We start from the raw sequence: 20924 nt of genomic DNA, 5'->3' as shown, positions 1-20924 counted from the left end.
CTATTGAAAGATAAGACTGCTTTACATCATATGCACCACCTACTGCACATCTGCAGTTTCTCCAAAATATTTTTTTAAATTGGGACTATAAAATGCAATTCAGAGGAGATGACAGATAGGAGATTCTAACATAAATAAGAAACTCTTTCACTAATTAAATTGAGCTGTTTCAGTTCAAAAGTACAGCACAAAGTTCTGATATATTTTATATTAACCCAACAAGTTAAAAATAATATCACATGTCTAGCCACAATGTTAATGTTGTTATTGGGAAAAACTATTGAAACTATTGCTAAAATTTAGGACACTGCTTTGCTGAATGACATTGTAGGAACTTGTTAAACCTGCATGAATTTCAAATCAAAAGCAAATCAAGACAATGGTCTATACTAAATGAAGCTATAAAATATTATCCTTGATTGTTTATTAATAAAGGTAAGTTTCCTTATAGTAAGATTTGTACGGAAAGGTTGAAACAGTTTAACTTTTTGCATATATTCTGCCTCATGCAGCAGGTGGTATCAGAGGATATTTTTTTAGAACAATGTGCATAAGCAGGACCCCTTGAAACTTTTTCAGGAAAGTAGTAAAGGAGAGAGAAGACAAAAAAGAGGCAGATGAATGAAAAATTAGCTTATGAATTTTGTTGGGAGTATAGATTTTTGCCTGGATTTGGAGTTTCTTTTCTATTTATTCTTTCTCAAATGAGATCCTGAAAACTCACACCTTCATGGTTACAGTACAGTAAGACTACTCTTTTTTTATTCTCTTAAACATTATGCAGAAAAAGAGGAGCCATGAAAATTTCCATAGATTTTGTTACTACAGTGAAAGCTGTGAGTAATGGCAAAAAGGTAAGTTCAAAATGTTGTCAAAAGAATAATTTAAAGGTGTCCACTTGCAATCTACAGAACTACAATTACTCTAGCATTTACTTGGCCGAGTAAAGTTATATCCAAGTTTTAGTGAGTATTACAGGTAGTCCTTGAGTTATGAGTAATGGCGCCAGGCCATTCCATTCGTAACCCGAGGATTTGTGGGAGTGAATCTTGTACCTTGAACAGGATCATTCCCTCATTTCGCCCACACATCTGCTAATCAAATGTGACGCTCATTAAGTGGACATGAGGTATTTCAGGGTGGGGAAGGCCATTGGGGGCCCAGTGATGGAACAGGCCACCTGCCTAAGACCACTCAAGGCTTCCCCGACCCACTGAAATACCTCATGCTCCCTACAATTGCTTTCCCCTGTACCCAACCTGTCGCGCCGGATCACTTACTGTGCAAAGATATAGCAAGCAGTCTCATCTCCAGCTTCTCAGCCATGTGCGCCCTTCTGATGTTCCATTCAGGCCTCCAGAGTTCTCCCCCAGGATGTTGCAGGCCGAAACGGAGCATTGGAAGGGTAAATCTTCCCCTCCGGAGCTCCATTTCAGCCTGCAATGTGCCAGGGGAGGCCTGCGGAGGCCCGAATGGAGCTTTATTTTGGCCTGCAATGTGCTGGGGGAGTCCTGTGGAGGTCCAAATGGAGCATCCTTCCGGAGCTCCATTTAGGTCTGCAACGTGCTGGGTGAGGTCTGCGGAGTCCAAACAGAGTGTCACAGTGGAAGATCTGTCCCTCCAAACCTACATTTTGCCTGGCAACGTGTAGCATGAATGTTGCAGAGCCTCTGTGATTGTTCATAAGGGCAATCATAAGGGCAAGAACAACTGCCGTGGTGCTGCAAGATTCATATTTTGGGATTTATTCATAGATGCTAGGGGTTGCTTATTGCATAACTTTGAACGATCACTAAGTGAACGCTCATAACCCGAGGTTAGGTTAGGTTTAGGTTTATTGGATTTATATGCCGCCCTTCTCCCAAGGACTCAGGGTGGCGTACAACATAAAAGAAAGCACATATTACAAAAATTAAAGGGGACATTAAATAAAGTATCCAAAAAAATCCCCAATTAATATTTACAATAAAAATTTAAAAAATTAAATTAAAATTAACAACCAAATTAATCCTATATTTTATTCTATTCAGGCCAGGCCGGCTTGCTGGAAAAACCAACTTTTTAGGGCGCGTCGGAAGGACCGGAGGGCAGGGATTATGTGAAGCTCCGGGGGCAGCTCATTCCAGAGGGAGGATTACCTGTATAAATGTTTTTATTTAATGTGTACTCAAGGTAAAGTCTGAATTTGTATTCTATAAAAAAAAGACCAATAATGTACAACAGGCAGGTGTAATATCTTGCATGCAGCAAATAAGGCATCTGCTGAAATATTACCTTCCCAGAGACAATTTTCTCATAAATCTGAATGGGCTGGTCTGCAAAGAATGGAGGATAACCAGCTGCCATCTCGTAGATGAGGACACCAAGAGCCCACCAATCCACTGCTTTGTTATAACCCTGCATCAGGAATAAAAACTCAGATCACAACCAGAAGAAGCGGAATATCCCCCAAGTTGACCAGACATAGAACCACAACATACTGTCCATGGAGAATGCAGATCACTCACCTTACTCAAAATGATTTCAGGAGCCAAATATTCTGGAGTCCCGCAAAGGGTCCATGTTCGGCCTTTCACTCGTTTGGCAAAGCCAAAATCTGTGACCTGAAGGTCAATTTTTAAAATGAGAATTGTCAACAATAAAGGTGATGGGAATGCATGTTAAACACAAATCCAACCTAGGTAAAGGGAATATTTAAGGCCAGAATAGATAGATTAAGGAGATTTGTTTTGCAAAGATCTCTTAAGAACAATACCAAGATTTGCAGTATTTTCCAAGATAAGAAAAATGTTGTACAGTATTATTCAGAGTACATTTAATTAGACAGACTGTTGTTGGACTGATATATTTCTAATACAATAATTGGAATAATTGGAAACAGATGTATCTGTTTTTTGCCAGCAATTCTATAACATTCATACAAAATTGCTTATGTATAGTAATATTCATTTACTTATACAGTAGTTCCTGCTTACTGACTATTGAGAGACTGCTTGGTGTGACGACAATTGTGAAAAAATAATTTTACAGTTCATTTAAACTTTTATAGTTGTCTCTGTCAGCTGGAAAGACCAGGACCACATTTGAAGTTTCAATTAAACTGATTTATTACTACTCATGCCTAGGTATAGTAATCTACTCAATTAACTAGCACTATTTAGGTGTTAGATAAGGGTAAGCAGAATTCAAGAGAAGTTGGACTTAGTCCATTGTGGTTACATAGATTCTAGGCTGATTCCTCTTTTGACTCTGCCCCCAGGTTCTGCGCAGGAATTCACTGATTTTCCCTACTGGTTCGCAAATATGAGAACTCGCTACACTCGCACTCGCCCTGTCCATGCATGCGCTCAGCCTTCCGTACATGCACTTTAGCTTGAAAACATGCATAGATAAATATGACGGCATAGAGGCGGGGTGAGTGGACAGGCCCACCTGAGATTTCCACTACCGGTTTGGGACAACTGGTTCGAACTGGCTGAATACCATCTGTGGTTCTGCCACTACTTTTCCTTCCCACAATCACAATCACTGCATGTCCTGTGCCTGATGTTTTTTTTTTCTCTTTCCCCCTTGCTTGTTTGGAGAGAAAGGGTTTTGAAGAAAGGAAGCGATTCTGCTCTGTGACGTGGTGGTAGGAGAAAAAGAGCAAGTGGTTTTTGTAGTAATATGCCCTTTGCCTGATCCTTCCCTGCTTCCAGTGTGATCACATTGCTGTTGATGTGTAGAAGAGCAAACAGTTTACTTTCTTGCAATCTTGCTATCAAACAACAGGAAAAGATTAGGCAAAGGAGACATTGCCTACAGAAATCACTTGCTTTTTTTCCTCCCCATCCCCTTCATCAAACAAGGAGGTTAGAGAGAAGGAGAAAATTAAAGAGAGTACTCTAGCCTGCCCACAGTTGCCAGTCCCAGGCTGTGGCATGACTGCATTCCTTTCAATGCATACAAGACAATAAGCAGGCACTTGAGCATCCCAAAGGACAGGGGATGGTTTGGAGGCAAACCAAACCAAAAAATGTAAAACTTTTGGGTAGTAGTCCTGTCTCTTTCCAGCAAGAAAGGACTCTTGCAGGCACACGATTTCCCACTTAGAAACCCCTTCACTTAGCAATAAGGTTACTTATCCCAATTGGAGTTATTTATTTATTTTTAAAGAAAATTTATTGGTTGCCCAATACCCTGAGTTACCTCAGGGTACCTCGGGATGGCTTACAATCATAAAAAAAATAAAACTCTATAAATATAAAAGCATAAGTAAAATACATATAAAATAAAGCACATAGAGCAGCCCAATTAAAAGATGGGGAGGGTGGCAGCAGGATGGGGGCAAGGTGGGATCTGTGTTTAATTGATTAACCCCTTCCACTGTGATGTTATTAAGCAAGCACACTACCTAAAACCCCAAATAGTCAGATGCAGGAGCTTAGTTCACATATGCGGAGACAGTTTATTTTATTATTTATTTATTTTAATTTTAAAAATTTATACTGCCGCCTGCTCGCACATGGCTAGTCATGTTCAGTCATGGCCCATTAATATAATCTAGTGGTCAGATTTGCACACAATGTTCACTGTGCCAGACTACTGACATGGATAGCGATTCTTAAGAGTGCTGAATATGAGTATGAAATTGCTAGAAATAGTGCTACCTCAATATATCCCTGCTGGTCAATGAGGAGATTTTCAGGCTTCAAGTCTCGGTAGATAAGATCTAATGAGTGCAGGTACTCAAAAGTCAACACAATCTGAGCGGCATAGAACCGGGCATGAGGTTCACTGTAAAAAACAACAACAGGAAAACAGAGAAAAACATTTTTACTACCGATTTCCAAACAATGTCAATTAGGCTTTCATTTTACACTGTTCACCGGGCACTAGCAAGGAGCCAGATGTTTCTTTCTCCTTTTTCAACTTTTCAACTTAACTTTTCTATCAACTGTCTTATAAGAGCAACTCTAGACTAAACCTGTACTGAAGCTTTTTTCTTACTCTGATTTTGCTAATGTTATGCCCAAATCAATCAATAGTCATTTGATGAAAAGTGTTAAGCTCCAGTGACCCTACCAGGCTTGGCCATCTAGCCATAAAACAGTTTCCATCCTATCTTTTGACTTTATCTCAAAATGCATAACTCTGTATCAGAGATTAACAGGACAGGGTATGGAAAAAAATGTATGGATTTTCCCTAGATATACTGTACTTAAGTAGAAAATGAAAGAAACTGGAAAAATGATTATTGGGTTTGCTCCTTCCTTTAAAACCTGGGAATCAAATATAAGAACTACAATACCAGTTCCTCTATTCCCACTAACATAATCGCATCCTTGCAGTGATGAGGGAACACACCTACCTGAACCTGCCAATCCGTCGTAGGTGGGAGAACATCTCACCACCTGGGACGTATTCCATCACCATGTACAGATTTGAATTATCCTGTAATTGAATGCAGAAATAAACTAAGAGTAACAATAACAAGAAGCACTTTGTTCTCCCCTTCACCTCTGATGATTCCAGGTATAAAACTAATCATTACAAAAAGACAACTGCCTTTCTAAAGTAATGCAGTAATGTGCAGAAAGAGGAAGGAAGGAAGATTTTCTTGTAAACAGAATTAGTTATCTTGCAAACTAGTGCAAGAAATTAATCCAAGTATCTTGCTTTATAATTGCAAAGGAATCCACACTCCATTATTTTTACAATGCCTATGGATCTGAGCTGGCTACAGAGAAGATTTTACTGCTTAGAATTCAATATCAATGTTTTACCTCTTTTGTCATGGCTAATTTACCAGAGATATGACAAACAATTCAATCTTACAAATGTTCCAATTCATGAACTAGATCGATCCAATTTTACCAGAAACACTCCATGTTAGTTTACAGAATACTCCAACCTTCATTTTGCTGTTGGAATAGCAAATTGTTCCAAAAGTGGAACATTTTGCATTGTTTACTTTTCTCCAATCTTTATACTAATTTAATTTTACTTTACTTATTTCCATCTATTCCTTTTATACACAAAGGGAATTGATGTGCATAAGTGCATTGTTCCTTCCCCACCAGCAATGTCTATACTTGAAAACCTGAAATACACACACACACACAACCACAAAAAACATTTCTTTGTTTATTTTATTTATATAGCCATACAATTCAACAACTGGGCAACTTACAAACAACTTAAAAACAATAATAAAAATGCATGGGGGAAACAGAAAAAAATTGCCAGAGGATACCAATCAATATACTACCGTGCCTTAAGAGATGGATTCATTCAACACTGGTCCATCATGTACAGTTTTTCCATAACCTTTATAAAAGCCAATAGGTCTATCCAATTTTGGGAGTTGGGGTGGGAAGGGGGAGACATGCTGTTCCATAGGGCAGGTACCATATCAGATAAAGCATTCTTCCTGGATTTCATTAGTTGCCATTGCTTGATGGAAGGCATCCAGAGCATGTCAATTTTGTTGGATCTGGTGGGTTGAACATAACTAATAACAGATAGGTAGTCCACAAATATCTTGTGCCATGAAGAGCTTTCAGAGTAATAACCAGTACTTTGAATTGTCCCAGAAGCCTCTGGAGCCCAATGTAGTTTGCATATGGTAGTGTAATATGGATACATTGGGACATGTCCAGTCTGTAATTATCTGCTATCCAAAATATGAACCAGTTGCAGCTTCCAAATACAGTTCAAGAACAGCCCCATGTAGAGTATATTACAGTACTCCAAGCCATGAGGGACTAAAGTTATCTTATGCCTCAGTTGTGCTGATTCCTGGATTGGGAGGTATCCCAATCCAGGAATTAGCACATCTGAGTCATAAAATAAAATTCACAAAGATTCTCCTGTCCACAGTTGCCACTTGCTCTTCCAGGAGAAAATGAGAGTTCTTAAACTGCACATCACTTCTGCCTGGGGGAATGCTACGCCACCCATAATGAAAGATGGAAAATCTGCATAAAACGGCTAGCCACTGAATCTAATTGGAGTTAAACCAAAGCCTGTTTCTTCCTATCCAGACCACTGTAACTTCTCATGCTGAGTCAAACCTTGATAGCATCACTTGTTGACCAGAGGTAGAGATGAATAACCGAGTATGATCAGTATACGGATATGGTGATCTTATTCCATGCCAGCAGATGTCTTTGGCCAGTAAATTAATGTAGATGTTAAATAGGAGCAAGACTCCACAGAACAGGAGACTAGGGCACTAGAATCAATCTTGGGGAAAGAAGGAGGATCACAGTAACTTAAGTCTGTCTAAAAGGATATCATGACAGATGGTATCCAAAGCTTCTAAGAGATTAAGGAAGGTCAGAATGACTGCACTATCCCCATCCCTCCAGAAGTTATTTACAAGTTTGATCAATGCCATCTCTGTATTAAACTCAGATTTGAAACAGGACCTGAATCTGTATTATCCAAAATTCTCTGAAGTTGCAGCCTAACTACCGTCTCCACAACCTTGCCTAAAAAGGGAAAATTGGAAACAAGATGAAAGTATCATTGGGCCCAATGATTGTTTCTTGAGAAGGCGGCAGGCAACTGCCTCTTTAATGGCACATGAACCACCATCTACTTCATCCCATGGATGCAAACCAGCAGCTGGATAACAACACATCACCTTCAAGCAGCCATGGCCACCTAGGAATGACACAGATGTTAATACATAGGTGGCCAAGCTTACAGTCTTGAGGATTCTGTCCACTTTCTTGGGACCAACAGGCTCAATCTCTTCCCAAATCACACAGTCAGATCATGGCATAGTCAATTCCATAAGAACTGTACTACTAGAATTCAACTTAGAGCAAGCAACTTCACCCATTGGATGCTTAGAATACGCTTCACAGCAGCCCTGCAAACTGCTCTTCATCCTTATTCATTTATACCACATATGTGCACAAATGTAAATTCTGGCTTGACAGCAGATTGTATTTAAAAGCAGACATTTTACCTTCATTTTCTATGAAAGGTATTTTCATACTATTACAAGAGTTCTAGAAGAAGCTCTTTAAAATGAGTAACTAATTAACCAAATGGCAAACAGTTCAGTTCTATTTAAGTAGTGTAAAGTGGTCTGCATTACCCCCAAACCCAGCAAATTTTCTTATACAGAAATTGGGTCTGAGCTTCATGCAACTAACAAAAAACAAAAAGACTCTAGAGGTTGCAGATAAATGAAGGTCAGCTAAGTCTGTGGCAGCTGTGAAAAATGCAAATTTTCTACTAGGAATCATTAGAAATGAGACTGAAAATAAAATTATCAACTATTGGGATATTGCTAGGAGTCAAAAATAGTAATATTATACCTTACAATTACAATTGCTATGTTTAAAAAAGTGATATAAGAGTTGGAATAAATACAAATGAGGATAACAAAATGATCAGAGAATTCAAATATCTTCCCTTCAAAGGCTAGAATCAATTGAAAAGAAAAACAACTATATTAGACTACATAAAATCAGGCATGGCATGGGCAAAGCAGACAAGCTTTCTTTTCCTCATATTCTCAAAACGCTAGAGCCAGAGGTAATCTAACAAAGCTGATTTAGTGACTAGAACGGACAAACGAAACACTTTTTTTGATCAATTGAACGGTGGAATTAAATATTATAAGACATGATCATGGCCACCAGGAACACAAATAAATAGACCACAAATCTAGTATGGGCTATCAAATACGAGTTGTAGGAGAACATTGGAGGAAGAGGGATATGTCACTCTCAATTGTCTATGTCACACCAGCGATATCTGGAGGTCATTATGAAAAAGGAGAATATTGGACTAGAATAGATCTTGGCTTGATAACTACAGGTAGTCCTCAACTTATAACTGTTCCTTCAGTGACCATTTGAAATTTCAATGGCACTTAGAAAAGTGACTTATGACCATTTTTCACACTTATGAAGCATCCCCATGGTCACATGATCAAAATTTAGATGTTTGGCAACTGCCTTTTGTTTATAACAGTTGTGGAATCCCTAGGTCATGTTTGCAACATTCTGACAAGCAAAGTCAATGGGGAAGCCAGATTCACTTAATAAACATGCTACTAACTTAATAACTGAAGTGATTCACTCAACAACCATGGCGAGAAAGTTTATAAAATAGGGCAAAATTCACTTATCTTGCTTAGGGATGGAAATTTTGGTCAATTGTGGTTGTAAGTTGAAGACTACCTATATTCTATGTCCTTAATGCTATTGCAACCTTAAGAAGTAACATAAAAACCCATTGATTACCACCTCTATTTCAGTTCTACACATTATTCTCACTCGCAATGGAACAAATTAGATATGCGCAGATATGTTTTAACATAAGATTTCAGTCCTAAATATTGCTGTTAGGAAGTCACTGCCATAAATTTAAAAGTGACTAATTACTAAATAAACAATTGTTTAGAATTAACTTTCAATCCTTATCTCTAGAGTCAACAGATGTTATACAATATACAAGGTTTGCACATCATGTGTCTCACCAAGGAGATTTGTGCACTTGGAGGGTGTTTTTAACAAAGTAATAAATACACTATTACCCACTGCCCCAAAATATGCACTCCCAAGCATCTCTAAGCTTTCTCACCGCCTCCAGCACTTTGTTAGCTATGGAAAATACAGATTGGCAGGATGATAATTCCTTTAGAGTTTAATTTATCAATTTACCCTTTCCACTCTACAAGTTGTACAGTTCTGATACTGCATAAACTACGTACAACATTTCAGGCAGATTGAGTCATTAACACTGGTATTTTATTGTCAAGGACTGCAATGCTTGGGGAAATACCTAGCACAGATCTCAACTGGGCATGTTTTCAGACAAGTATTAAGCTCATAATCTTAGGTCAAGGTTGGGCAGAAGGTAGATCAGCATGTTCTGGTAAGCCTTTTGGTAATTTCCAATAAAGATGACTTGTCGCTCCTAGATGTTTAACAACAGTAACAACTCTCCTTCAATCATAAATTAAACTATTAGAATAAAACAAAGTTTGGACACAGGAAGTTATTAACCCAGAGAGGATTTTTGAGTGGAAAGGCCATTCGCTTGTTATTCCAGTGCTCAGAACACATTCTTGGACTCATAAGTCTTTCATGTTAGATCTATTCTTCTGCATCTGGTGGACCTCAAGGTTTTTTTAGCAAAACCCAGACACAATATCAACACAGCTTAGCTCATCTTATGTTATAAACATGGAAAATACCAGAAGGATTTTAAAATTCATTTTGCACTTTATAGCAAAGATAGGTTGAGCATAATGGCTTTTTATAATCTGGTCTGACAGGTGGGTTAACTAACAGAAACCCTTAGAGCAGGTCTGTCAAACTGGCAGCCCGGATGCATCACGCAGAGGCCACACCCACCCCAGCTCCGCAAAGGTAGAAAACATCACGATACATCACGTGACGTGATCAAGTTTGACACCAGCATTTGGAATGATCAAGTCTTTAAAGCATATGATCTCGTGTTACATATACTAAACCTATGTACTCACTATGGCAGTTTCATATTGATCATTTCAAAGTATTTTTTTCTAGGCTCCCCCTATGAAATTGTCACTAAGACATTTTAAACACATTCAGAATGTTACATATTCATTTCAGAGGCAGATCTATTTCCAGGACTGGCACTTCAACACTGAGAGCTATTCATTCCCTTCTAGTACATGCAGAAAATGTATGATGAGAAAGTTTTGCTAAGTGTTTGTATGTGTTTTAATTGCAAAGGACACTATATGAAGATACTCTCTGTTCATTTGCTCATTATCTCTAGAAAGGAAAATTCTTCTTTGGAGCCAAAATTTCCGACCACTTTGGAGCAACAGAAGTTCAGAGAATTAGGAATCCAGCAGGTGAGAGAGAAAGACTTTTCCTTGACATTACCTACCTTGAAAGAATACTCTAGCCTGACAAGAAATGGGAAGTTCACAGCCTGAAGAATGCGTTTTTCATTGAGGGTGTGCTCAATCTGCTTCAGTTTAACAACCTACAATACAGAAAGGAGATCAAGTCAGATACAACTTCCTCTTTAAACTTTATTTGCAAACCAAAGATCATCAACATGTCCAGACTTACTTTCTGCTTATCAAGGATTTTCATGGCAAAATAATTTCCAGAGTCCTTGTGCTTCACAAGCATCACCCTCCCGAAAGAGCCTGTACCCAGGGTCTTGAGCCGGTCGAAATGATCCAAACTGGATGTGTTCTGCAAAAGGAGAAAGAAAATGGGGGAAATGGCTTCATATAACAGGCTATAGCTATTACATTTGGAGAGACAAAGCTTCAAGTTGTGGGATGATTAGGTTTTGTCTGATTGACAGCCCTCTTCCTTTGCTATATTATGTTTGGGCCAAGCGTTCAACTATTAATTTCGTCTATTATCAATATCTTATGTAGGATTTGAAAGAGTTAGGATTCCACCACTAGAGGGCACAAGATATAAATCCTTTCAGTAGGCTAGTAGCACATACAGTAAAAGCAAACTTAATCCACCAAGAGTAGATTAATATATATTTTATCTCTAGCCAACGACACCTATCAAATAGTAAAATAACACCACCAAAGCCTGAAGTTTGTAGTCTAACAGCGTAATAAATCCCCAATGAGCTAGTTAGACAACCAGGCATAAAGCAGATAGTGGAACACAGAGAGAAAAAAATACTGCCTATCTTAGACTCTAAGGTTGAGAACTACATTTTGCTACTTAGAACATGGTCTGCGGGCGACTGAATATTTTTGAACAGTTTGTATCATTTGTCCACTCCTGGGACATACAACCATCCGGATAAACACTGCTGATCTTTAGTGACAGATAGCTTCCACAAACTAAATTTATGGAAAGTAATGTCCTTCAAAGAGAAAAAAGGTGTTATATATTTCAAGATTATTTACATATAAAACACTAAATAAACTTTAAATCACAAGAGCAGGAAACTGAACCATGGGTATATTTCTAATTATATAATAGTGAGATTGAACATTTAACACTGATTCAAAGCTGGTTTTCCTGCTTTTGAACTTTATGTTTTCAGTTTATACCCCATGGTCTGCTCTCTCATGCTTCAGCTATAATCAGTATTCAGATCATTTCCTGCATTGGTTAATTACTGAAATAAAGTTTTTCAATTCATTTCCATAAAAATAGCAAATCTGAAACAAACTGAAACCTAAACTTCCCCTCCCCTCAGAATCTCTAATTCTAATTCATATTAACATCAAAATATTTGCATCTGGGGTAAGTACTAGTGACAGAGGACAGGTTTCTGACGAGCACTTTCAAAGACGAGCTCTTTGAAAACAACAATGGCCAGAGTTAAAGAGTCAAAGCAAAAAGTTTTCATACCTCTACATTTTTAATTTTGTAAAAAACTATTTGCCACCTTTCAGATTTTCTGAAAATGACCGTTGGCTTACCTGAATGGTCGTTCTCTAGGCGCTGCGGGAGTGTCCAAGCATGAGTTAACTTCAGTTTGTTGCCCAAGGACTGAGTTCAAATCTTTGTGTAGCCACGGCTCCTGTTCCCCACAGAAGCTCAGTTTTAAAAACGAAGGTATCCGATCCAAAGGTTGCTGTATAGAAAAGTCCGTGTCTTATGGTGCAAGGTCATATACTGATCCAAGAAAAAAAACCCAGGGCGGGGTTGGACACTTCCACAGCGCCTAGAGAACGACCATTCAGGTAAGCCAACGGTCATTCTCCTAGGCGCTCCTTGGAGTGTCCAAACATGGGACATACCCAAGCTATGTGGTCCTAGGTTGGGAAGAAGGAACGTCCTGGTTAACAGTGGCTGCAAGGACCGCTGTAAGACCCTCCTTCCAAACGAAGCCTCAGCCGAGGCAAAGTCTGTAGTTTCGAATGAACGGAGACGCCGAGGACCAAGTGGCCGCCTGACAGATCTCCTCAATGAGTGCTTGGGTGGCCCAGGTGGCCGTCGTCGTAGAGTGTGCTGTTGTACAAGGAGGAACAGGCCTGGCTTGTTGTTTGTAGGCCAACTTTATGCATGTGCGCAGCCAGTGACCTATGGTGGAAGATGACACCTTCCTGCCCATTGAAGTAGGTTGGAATGAAACAAAGAACGATTCCGACTTGTGAAAGGAGGCTGTCCTCTTTTTGTATACCCGCACAACGCAGCGCACATCTAGCTTGTGCCAGACCCGCTCCCTGGGATAGCAATAGCAGTTAGACTTATATACCGCTTCATAGGGCTTTCAGCCCTCTCTAAGTGGTTTACAGAGTCAGCATATTGCCCCCAACAACAATCCGGGTCCTCATTTTACCCACCTTGGAAGGATGGAACGCTGAGTCAACCCTGAGCCGGTGAGATTTGAACAGCCGAACTGCAGAACTGCAGTCAGCTGAAGTAGCCTGCAGTGCTGCATTTAACCACTGCACCACCTCGGATGGCTAGGGTGCAGGCAAAAGTCAGGGAAGATCACCTCCTGCATTCTGTGGAATAAGCTGTTAATTTTTGATAAAAAGGCTGGGTCCAACTCCAATCACAGAATGACCCTGTCCAAATGTATGATTCAAAGGTCCTCCCTATTAGCTCTGACATTCTGCGCGCCGAAGTAATGGCTATGAGGAAGGCAGTTTTGAGCGACAAATGTCGTAGACTAGCTGAGCGAATAGGTTCGATTGGCGGTGATGTTAGGGTCTGCAAGACTATAGAAAAGTCCCAAGTCAGGTAACGGTGCACCGTCGGGGGGGCGTAAGTTGGTAGTCCCCTTCAGGAAGCTGCGAACCCTTGGGTGTTTGCTGAGCAGTTGAGAATCGTCTCTGGACAAGATGGTGGCCAGGGCTGCAATCTGTCTCCGAAGTGTATTGGGAGCAAGACCCTTGTCTAAGCTGTCCTGTAGAAAATCCAGGATTTGTGGAATTGTCGCAGCCGTGGCGATGATTTGATGGGAGTGACACCAAGAAGAGAAACTGGTCCATGTTCTGTCATAGATCGGCACAGTGGAAGGTCTCCTGGACACCTGGATAGCATGGATGACTCTGCCAGAGAAGTTGTCCTGCCTCAGGAGCTCCCCCTCAAATGCCACACAGGCAATTGAAGCCATCAAGGGTCCGGGTGAGCAATGGCCCCCTAGTAGAGGGAAATCTGCTCCTGAGGAATGCGCCAATGCTCGGTCACTGACAGACTGACAAGGTCGGCGAACCAGGACCTCCGTCGCCAGTGCAGAGCTACGAGCAGTACCTTGGCCCCCTCCAGTAGGATCTTCCTGATCACCTGGGGTATCAGTGGGAGGGGCGGAAATGCGTATAGCAGTCCCGGGGCCAGCGGCACCGAAGAGCATCCGTCCCTTCCGCGTCGGGGCAGTGGAACCTTGAAATAAACCGGGGGAGCTGAGCATTCTCGGGACTGGCAGAACTGGGAGACTGAACCTCTACGTCAGCTGTGGAACAGAGATGGATGAAGCTGCCACTCCGAGTTGCTGATGGTCGTTCTGCTCAGCCAGTCCGCCGTCACCTTGTTCTCCCCGGAGATGTGGTCCACCCTCAAGGACTCGAGGTGGCATTCTGCCCAACACCCCAACGCTTCTGCCTCTGACATCAGGGCCGTCAATCGAGTGTCACCCTGATTATTGATGTAAGCTTTGGTGGCGATGTTGTCCGTCAGAATGAGGACATGATGGCCCTCGATGAATCGACGGAAGTGGCGCAGGGCAAGTCTGGCGGCTCTGAGGTCCAGCCAGTTTATGTTGTGGGCGAGCTCCGACTGCGACCACCTGGTCTGTGTCACATGTAGGTGAGTGCCCCAGCCGTATAAGCTGGCGTCTGTTGTTATGACCAGGCGCTCTGGTTCCTTGAAGAGGGATCCCCTCGCTAGTGCTGGGGATTGCCACCACCCGAACGACCAAACCACTCTTGGGGGAACGGTGACCACCCTCTTGGAGTTGCTGGCCTTGCGTCGCTGTATGGGGAGAAGGAACCACTGAAGTTTCCATGCATGCAGCTGCGCCCATGGAACAACAGTGATACACGAGATCAGCTTCCCCAGCAGCCGAGACAGAGTCACTAGAGGTGCTGACCTGGATTTCCTGACCTGACGTATTAGGGATGTGATGCTGTCCCTTCGCTCCTGCATGAGGAAGACCCTGGAGTTAATCACAGTGCCCAGGTGTTGAATCCTGGAGGTAGGTTCCAAATGGCTCTTCTCCAGATTGACTGAGAACCAGTGTTGCTGTAGTGCGTGGACGGTGACATCGAGATCCTCCCATGCCCTGTCTGGACACAGACATTAACAGGATGTCTTCCAGGTAGCAGATGATCCTCATCAGACGAGTCCTGAGGTGTGCAGTGACAGCAGCCAGGAGCTTGGTGAAAGTTCTGGGGGCCGATGACAGGCCGAAGGGGAGAGCCTTGTATTGATAATGTTGGTTTGCAAACTGGAACCTCAGGAACTTGCGATGCGCTGGATGAATGGGAACATGCAGGTATGCTTCCTTCAGGTCGATTGAAGTCAGGAAGTCGCCCTGCCTGATGCAACTCAAGATGGTCTGGAGGGACTGCATCTTGAAGCGCCTTGTACGCTATGTGGATGTTGAGTTTCTTGAGGTCCAGAATGGCTCTCACCCCTCCCGAAGCTTTGGGAACCAGAAAGAGGATTGAGTAGAATCCCCTGCCTTCCTGACCCTGGGGCACCTGCTCTATGGCCGCTATGTCCAGTAGATGCTGGATCTGCATCATTTGTCGCTTGTGGGGTGACTTTGGGATGAGGCAACGAATGAAGGACCGAGGAGGAAGGGATAGGAAGTCTAAGGTGAGACTGTGACGAATGGTGTTCAATAGCCAAGCGTCTGTTGTTGTCTCCTCCCACTGGTCGGCATAAAGCTGAAGCCGACCCCCGATGGGAGGGGACCGGTGATGGTCACTTGAATCTGCAAAAGGAGCGGTTGGAGAATCCCCCTCAAAAGGACCTGCAGTTCCCCTGCTGCCTGGGTCTGTCCCTGAAGGATGCCCTATCATGGGTGCAGTCCTGTAATTGGGAATAAGACCTGCCAAAGCTCCCCGAGGTGGAAGGGGAATCATTGTTCCGAAAGGACTGCCTACAAAAATAGGGCCGACCTTTGCGGTCTGGTTTCTTGGTGACTGCTGGTAAAATCTTCCGTTTGTCCTTGGACTCAATCAGGACAGAGTCCAAGTCCTCCCCAAATAGCTTGCCACCCTTGAAGGGTGCCGAGGCCAACTTCCACTTAGCCTTCATGTCTGCCTGCCAGTGACATAGCCACAGCAAGCAGTGGGTGGTCACATTTGAAGCCATATCCCTTGATGAAAATTTGTTGCGTTAAGTGAAGCATCGGCCGAGTATTCGACCGCTGCAATGATCTTGTTTACATCTTGGCGTGACCTAGTATCCCCAGCAGGGAGGTTGGCTAACAGCTTGCAAAGCCAAAATAGTGCTGCCCTGCTGAAGTAGGAAGAGGAGGCCTTCATGGCCCATGCAGTGGCCATGTGAGTTTTATGACAGGCCTTCTCCACCTTTTTGTCTTCCGCTTTCAGACCTTCCAGTAGGTCAGCTGGAAGGGCCAAGTTGGAGGTCAGTGCCACTATGGGATCATCCACTTGCAGAAGCTTCAAGACCTCCTCCATAATCGCTGAGGAAGGAGGAGGGGAGGCCCCGGAGGGTTGAGGGGGAACTCTAGTGTTCTGCCCTCTGGCTTTGGCTTTGCTCAAGAGGGGCAAGGATAAAACCAGTTGTTGGATGCCATTAGCAATCCCCTGTGATATTGCTCTTGAACCACCTCCTACATTGCTTGGGATAACTCAGGAGCCTCCCCAGCATTAGGGCCAGTGGGAGGAGCCTCTTCCCCATTAGAGAACAGGCCTCTTCCATGTCTACCTCCTCCAGAGGGGAAATTAGAGACCTGGGGGAAGCCCTGGAAGGGTTGGGAGAGAATCCAAAATCCCCATCGTCTGCCAGAGATGGGGAGCCCTCCCGTGGAGTCTCCACCAAGGGAATGTCTGTAGAAACTGGTGGTGGAGGTGGTTCCCTGGCTTGCACAGTTTGTGCCTGGGCACTAACTGCCTTTTGAAACTGTTTCTTTAGGGCCTTCTGTCTCCTTTCAGCCAACCTTGCTTCAACTTTCGAGACTTTCTTGGCTTGGGGCTGTTTCCCTTTTGCAGAGCAGCCTGCACTATCCCCCTTAGCAGCAGGGTTGGGCCTGCCGCGTTTGTTAGCAGGAGGTTCAGTTTAATCCCTGGCTTCAGAGATGTTCTTGCCGGCCATGGTACACTTCTTTCCCAGTCAGAGCTATAGATGTGAAAATCCCAGTAATGCAATAGTTCTGGAAGTATGCCCCTTTAATTCAGTCCAAGTTCTGAGAAAAACAGGGCCTTGCCGGGATCAGTAACAGTCAGCAATATTTTGGCGCCAAAATGGAAGTTCCAAGGCGCTGCAGATCTACACAGTGGTAAAGCAAGGAAGGGCCCGAGGAAGCCAAACTCCTTGCAGCCGTTTTCAATAGTCTTCCTGGGGAGGGGCAGACCTGCCTGGAGACCCAGAGCGAGATCCCAAATTAAGAAGACCTCCAGGTGGCGATCTGCTGTGGAAACCAGGTTGCAGCAAAGCAAACGGCTTGAAAATAACGTGCGCTGCTTTTTTTCTGTCCAAAATGACCACTGCAAGCTACAGAGCGCACCGGGGAGCTGCCGGAAGTTCGGAGAGCTCAGTAGAGCCTCCATTCTAAATTTTAAGCGCTGGCAGCGAACTCAGAGGGGTCCCTACCTGCCTATCTGCCCTCAGAGCTCGCCAGCAGCCGCTGACGAGCCTCCCTGTTGTGCCTCAACCGCAGTGGTCGTGGAAATCAGCTGCGTTCCGAGCACCTGTTCTGCGCTTTAATTAGCCATGAATCTTTATCCAGTGAATTTTTAAAGAATCCTAACACTATATGATAAACACAAAAATAAGAAAAAAGGCTACACTAACTACTTGGAGAGTCCAATTTGCTGTTCAAGGACTGGAACTCTCCAACTGCATCCTTTTAGGGCGACTAAGTTTTTAAAACTGAGCGTCTGTGGGGAACAGGAGGCGTGGCTACACAAAGATTTGAACTCAGTCCTTGGGCAGCATGCTGAAGTTAACCCATGTTTGGACACTCCAAGCAGCGCCTAGGAGAACATGCTAAGTACCAGTATGAAAAAATAATCAATGTCCTACATTCAATAACTGTGTAACAATATCTTTAATTTCCATAACTGCATTCAAATGTTTCTGGTCATTAAGGGTATCCCATTCCTGGGCTTATTTCTTCATAGCAAAATGCTTCTATTCAACAACATTAGAGGATTTTCTAGCATAAAATGTTTATTTTAATGTTGTCACAACAGTTCAATAAGATTTAGGGTATTTTTTTTGGCCATTCTAAAACTGAATTTGTTCTCCTTCAATCCATTAACTTGCATACTTGCTTTGCAAGTATGTAGGATTACAGTCTTCCTGATCCATTTGTATTTCATTTTTCAGCTTCTATTCTCATGTGGAATTTTCAAATAGAAACCGAATCCTTCCTTCCTTCCTGGTGGCAATTTGTCCTAGTCCTGGAACAACAGTATATTGCAAACCACTCTACCACTCTAGGTCTGACAGTTGGCATGCGAGTTATGAGATAATTATGAATGCAATGCATAGTAACCGCCATACTTACTAGCACTTAAATAGCCCAAAAAATCTCACTTTTGACTCATTTGTGCGTAGAACATTCCTCCATTAAGTGTGGATAGTTATTCAAATGATTTTTGGGGCAAAACTAAAGCAATGACTGATGTTCTTCTTAGTGATCAATGGCTTCTGCTATGTCACATTCCCATTTGTACTTAGTGCTTTTCTGCTGGTGAAACCATGAACTCTAATTTTAGACAAGTGAGAGAAGCTTCTAAACCCCTTAATGTTCTTCTAGGCGTTTTTATGACCTTGCTGACTTTATCTTGCACTCAACTCTTGGTAAGATTTAGCTATTATCTCAAATCTAGTCTTCAAGACTATGATTCCTTCTGTGAATTTGTGAAACTTCAGAGTTTGAAAATGGTTTTGTAACTTCTTCCAAACTGGTTGGATAAATAAATAACTACATTTTACAGAGAATTTTGGATTTTGAATTTGTGAGCATATTATTATGCATTTCTAAAATCTGTGTAGTGAAAACTTCATAGGGTGATGGGAGTCAAGGTTTGTCAGATTTATATTGGACAGAGCTGCCCCCAAATAGCCTCAATTATTTAATGTAGTACTCAGTCCCATATAGGCGTTTATTTATTTAGGAAATGTATACTATCACCCATCTCTTATACACAATTCTGGACAGCTAACAATTAAAGCAGAATAAAAACAGTGGGAATAAATAATAACCAAAATAGCATAAAACAGCAGCCAAGAACTCTCAGACTAACCAGACAACAGGCTCACTCCTAAACACTCAGCATAACCACAAAACAGGCTTACCTATATTTATCAGGGCCCCAGGCTTAATAACAAAACTGTGTTTTTAGTGACTTGTGAAAGGCCAGGAGGATTATTTCTGAGTGGGTGATATTCCAAGGAATGAATCCCAAAGCACTTCTTCTGGGTCCCAACAGATGGCATTTTCTCATGGATGGAACCCAGAATATGCCTCTCTTGCTAAATCTAACAGGATGCATAGGCCCCAGTGGAGAGAGATGTGCCGGTAAGTAGCCTGGCCCCAAGCCAGGAAGGGTTTTTTAAAATAGGTAACCACCAGCAACTTGAAATACATACTGGTATGCTTTCAGCTGAACTAACTGATGGGGGTAGGATGGTTATATTTTCATGCTGACAATATTACACGTTGGATGATTCTGTTATGAAATAAATGAAACAATTTCCAAACTTTGGTGGGTTTTGTTTCTTTGTATATCCGTTGGACCCATATGAAGCTCTCATAAAAATAATGCAAAGATTCAAAATATCTGAAAGAACATGAGTAACTCTTCATCAAACTGCACATCTCCATCATGGCACTGGTTTTTAGGTGTGCCAGCATTTTACAAGACAACATTAGAATTCTTGACAAACTTGTTTAAATGCAGTTTCAGTCCAGTTTGTGGTTCCCTTTACACACCTGTTGTCATTTTAAAGAATGACATTCTTTAAAGACCCATTTAAAGAAAAATTTTCATTTCATTATTCCTAAGAAAAAAGAAGAATTGGCTATGAGAAATGCAAGGGTATCACCATACCTGTGACGGATTCTCCCATTTCTTAAGGAATTCTTCTTTGGCTTTTACAAGAAACTCCTTCACTGTAAGAAAGCAGAGCGGAAGAAACAATGATGAAAAGGAAGAAAGATGCTTGGAGACCTCAATGGTTGAATAATATAAATTGAGGAGGCTTCAATGGGAAGCAAGAGTCCCTTTTTAACAAGTCTCTCTCTCTCACTCCTTTGAGTGGCATATTGATGAATACTAGATTCATTTATTAGACCAGAAGGAGCCTCTTTTAACAAGTCTGACTTGTAAGGAGTCATTGTTTCCAGGACTGTAGAAAATAGCATACACACTCCAGGACACAGCTATTATACTCTGGATCAGAAATGATCGATTGATCAATGGCTGGCTGAACACATGATAAAGACTTACCTATTAAATCCATACTATTCTAACAGTAGTAAATTAAAAAAGCTACTGTATCACCTGTTTTAGATTATAATTGCTCATCTATAGCCTATCAGCATAATAATTAATGGGCTGAACTATATGTGTTGCAAAAATATGGATGACCATTAGATGGCAGGAAAAAGCTACAGAAAACATTAACTCTTTGGATTTTTGCAGCTCCAAGGTAATGTCCTAATATTGGAGAAGTATCAGCATTTTTTTACTAGAAACTTCCCCGAGATGTCACCAAGATGATAAATAAACCAAAGTACAGGTAGTCCTTGACTTACAATCACAATTGAGCCTGTTTTTG

The 20924-nt window shown here is 41.9% G+C and overlaps 1 protein-coding gene across 1 annotated transcript in view; it reads right to left on the bottom strand.

The window, feature by feature from the left end:
• PRKACA (protein kinase cAMP-activated catalytic subunit alpha) overlaps positions 1-20924 on the bottom strand; it is a 73822-nt gene that overhangs the window by 5052 nt on the left and 47846 nt on the right. Inside the window, exons 2-8 of the mRNA XM_032210217.1 lie at positions 20195-20256; positions 11076-11204; positions 10888-10986; positions 5351-5433; positions 4650-4776; positions 2508-2603; positions 2275-2397 (exon numbers count right to left, since the gene is read on the bottom strand). Coding sequence (XP_032066108.1) covers positions 2275-2397; positions 2508-2603; positions 4650-4776; positions 5351-5433; positions 10888-10986; positions 11076-11204; positions 20195-20256 — 719 coding nt within the window. The remainder of the gene's footprint in view (positions 1-2274; positions 2398-2507; positions 2604-4649; positions 4777-5350; positions 5434-10887; positions 10987-11075; positions 11205-20194; positions 20257-20924) is intronic.

The sequence above is a fragment of the Thamnophis elegans genome, chromosome 2, assembly GCF_009769535.1.
Source record: "Thamnophis elegans isolate rThaEle1 chromosome 2, rThaEle1.pri, whole genome shotgun sequence".
NCBI classification, from domain to species: domain Eukaryota; kingdom Metazoa; phylum Chordata; class Lepidosauria; order Squamata; family Colubridae; genus Thamnophis; species Thamnophis elegans.
Note: the sequence above shows the minus strand (reverse complement) of the source record. Positions and strands in the feature narration are given on the sequence as shown.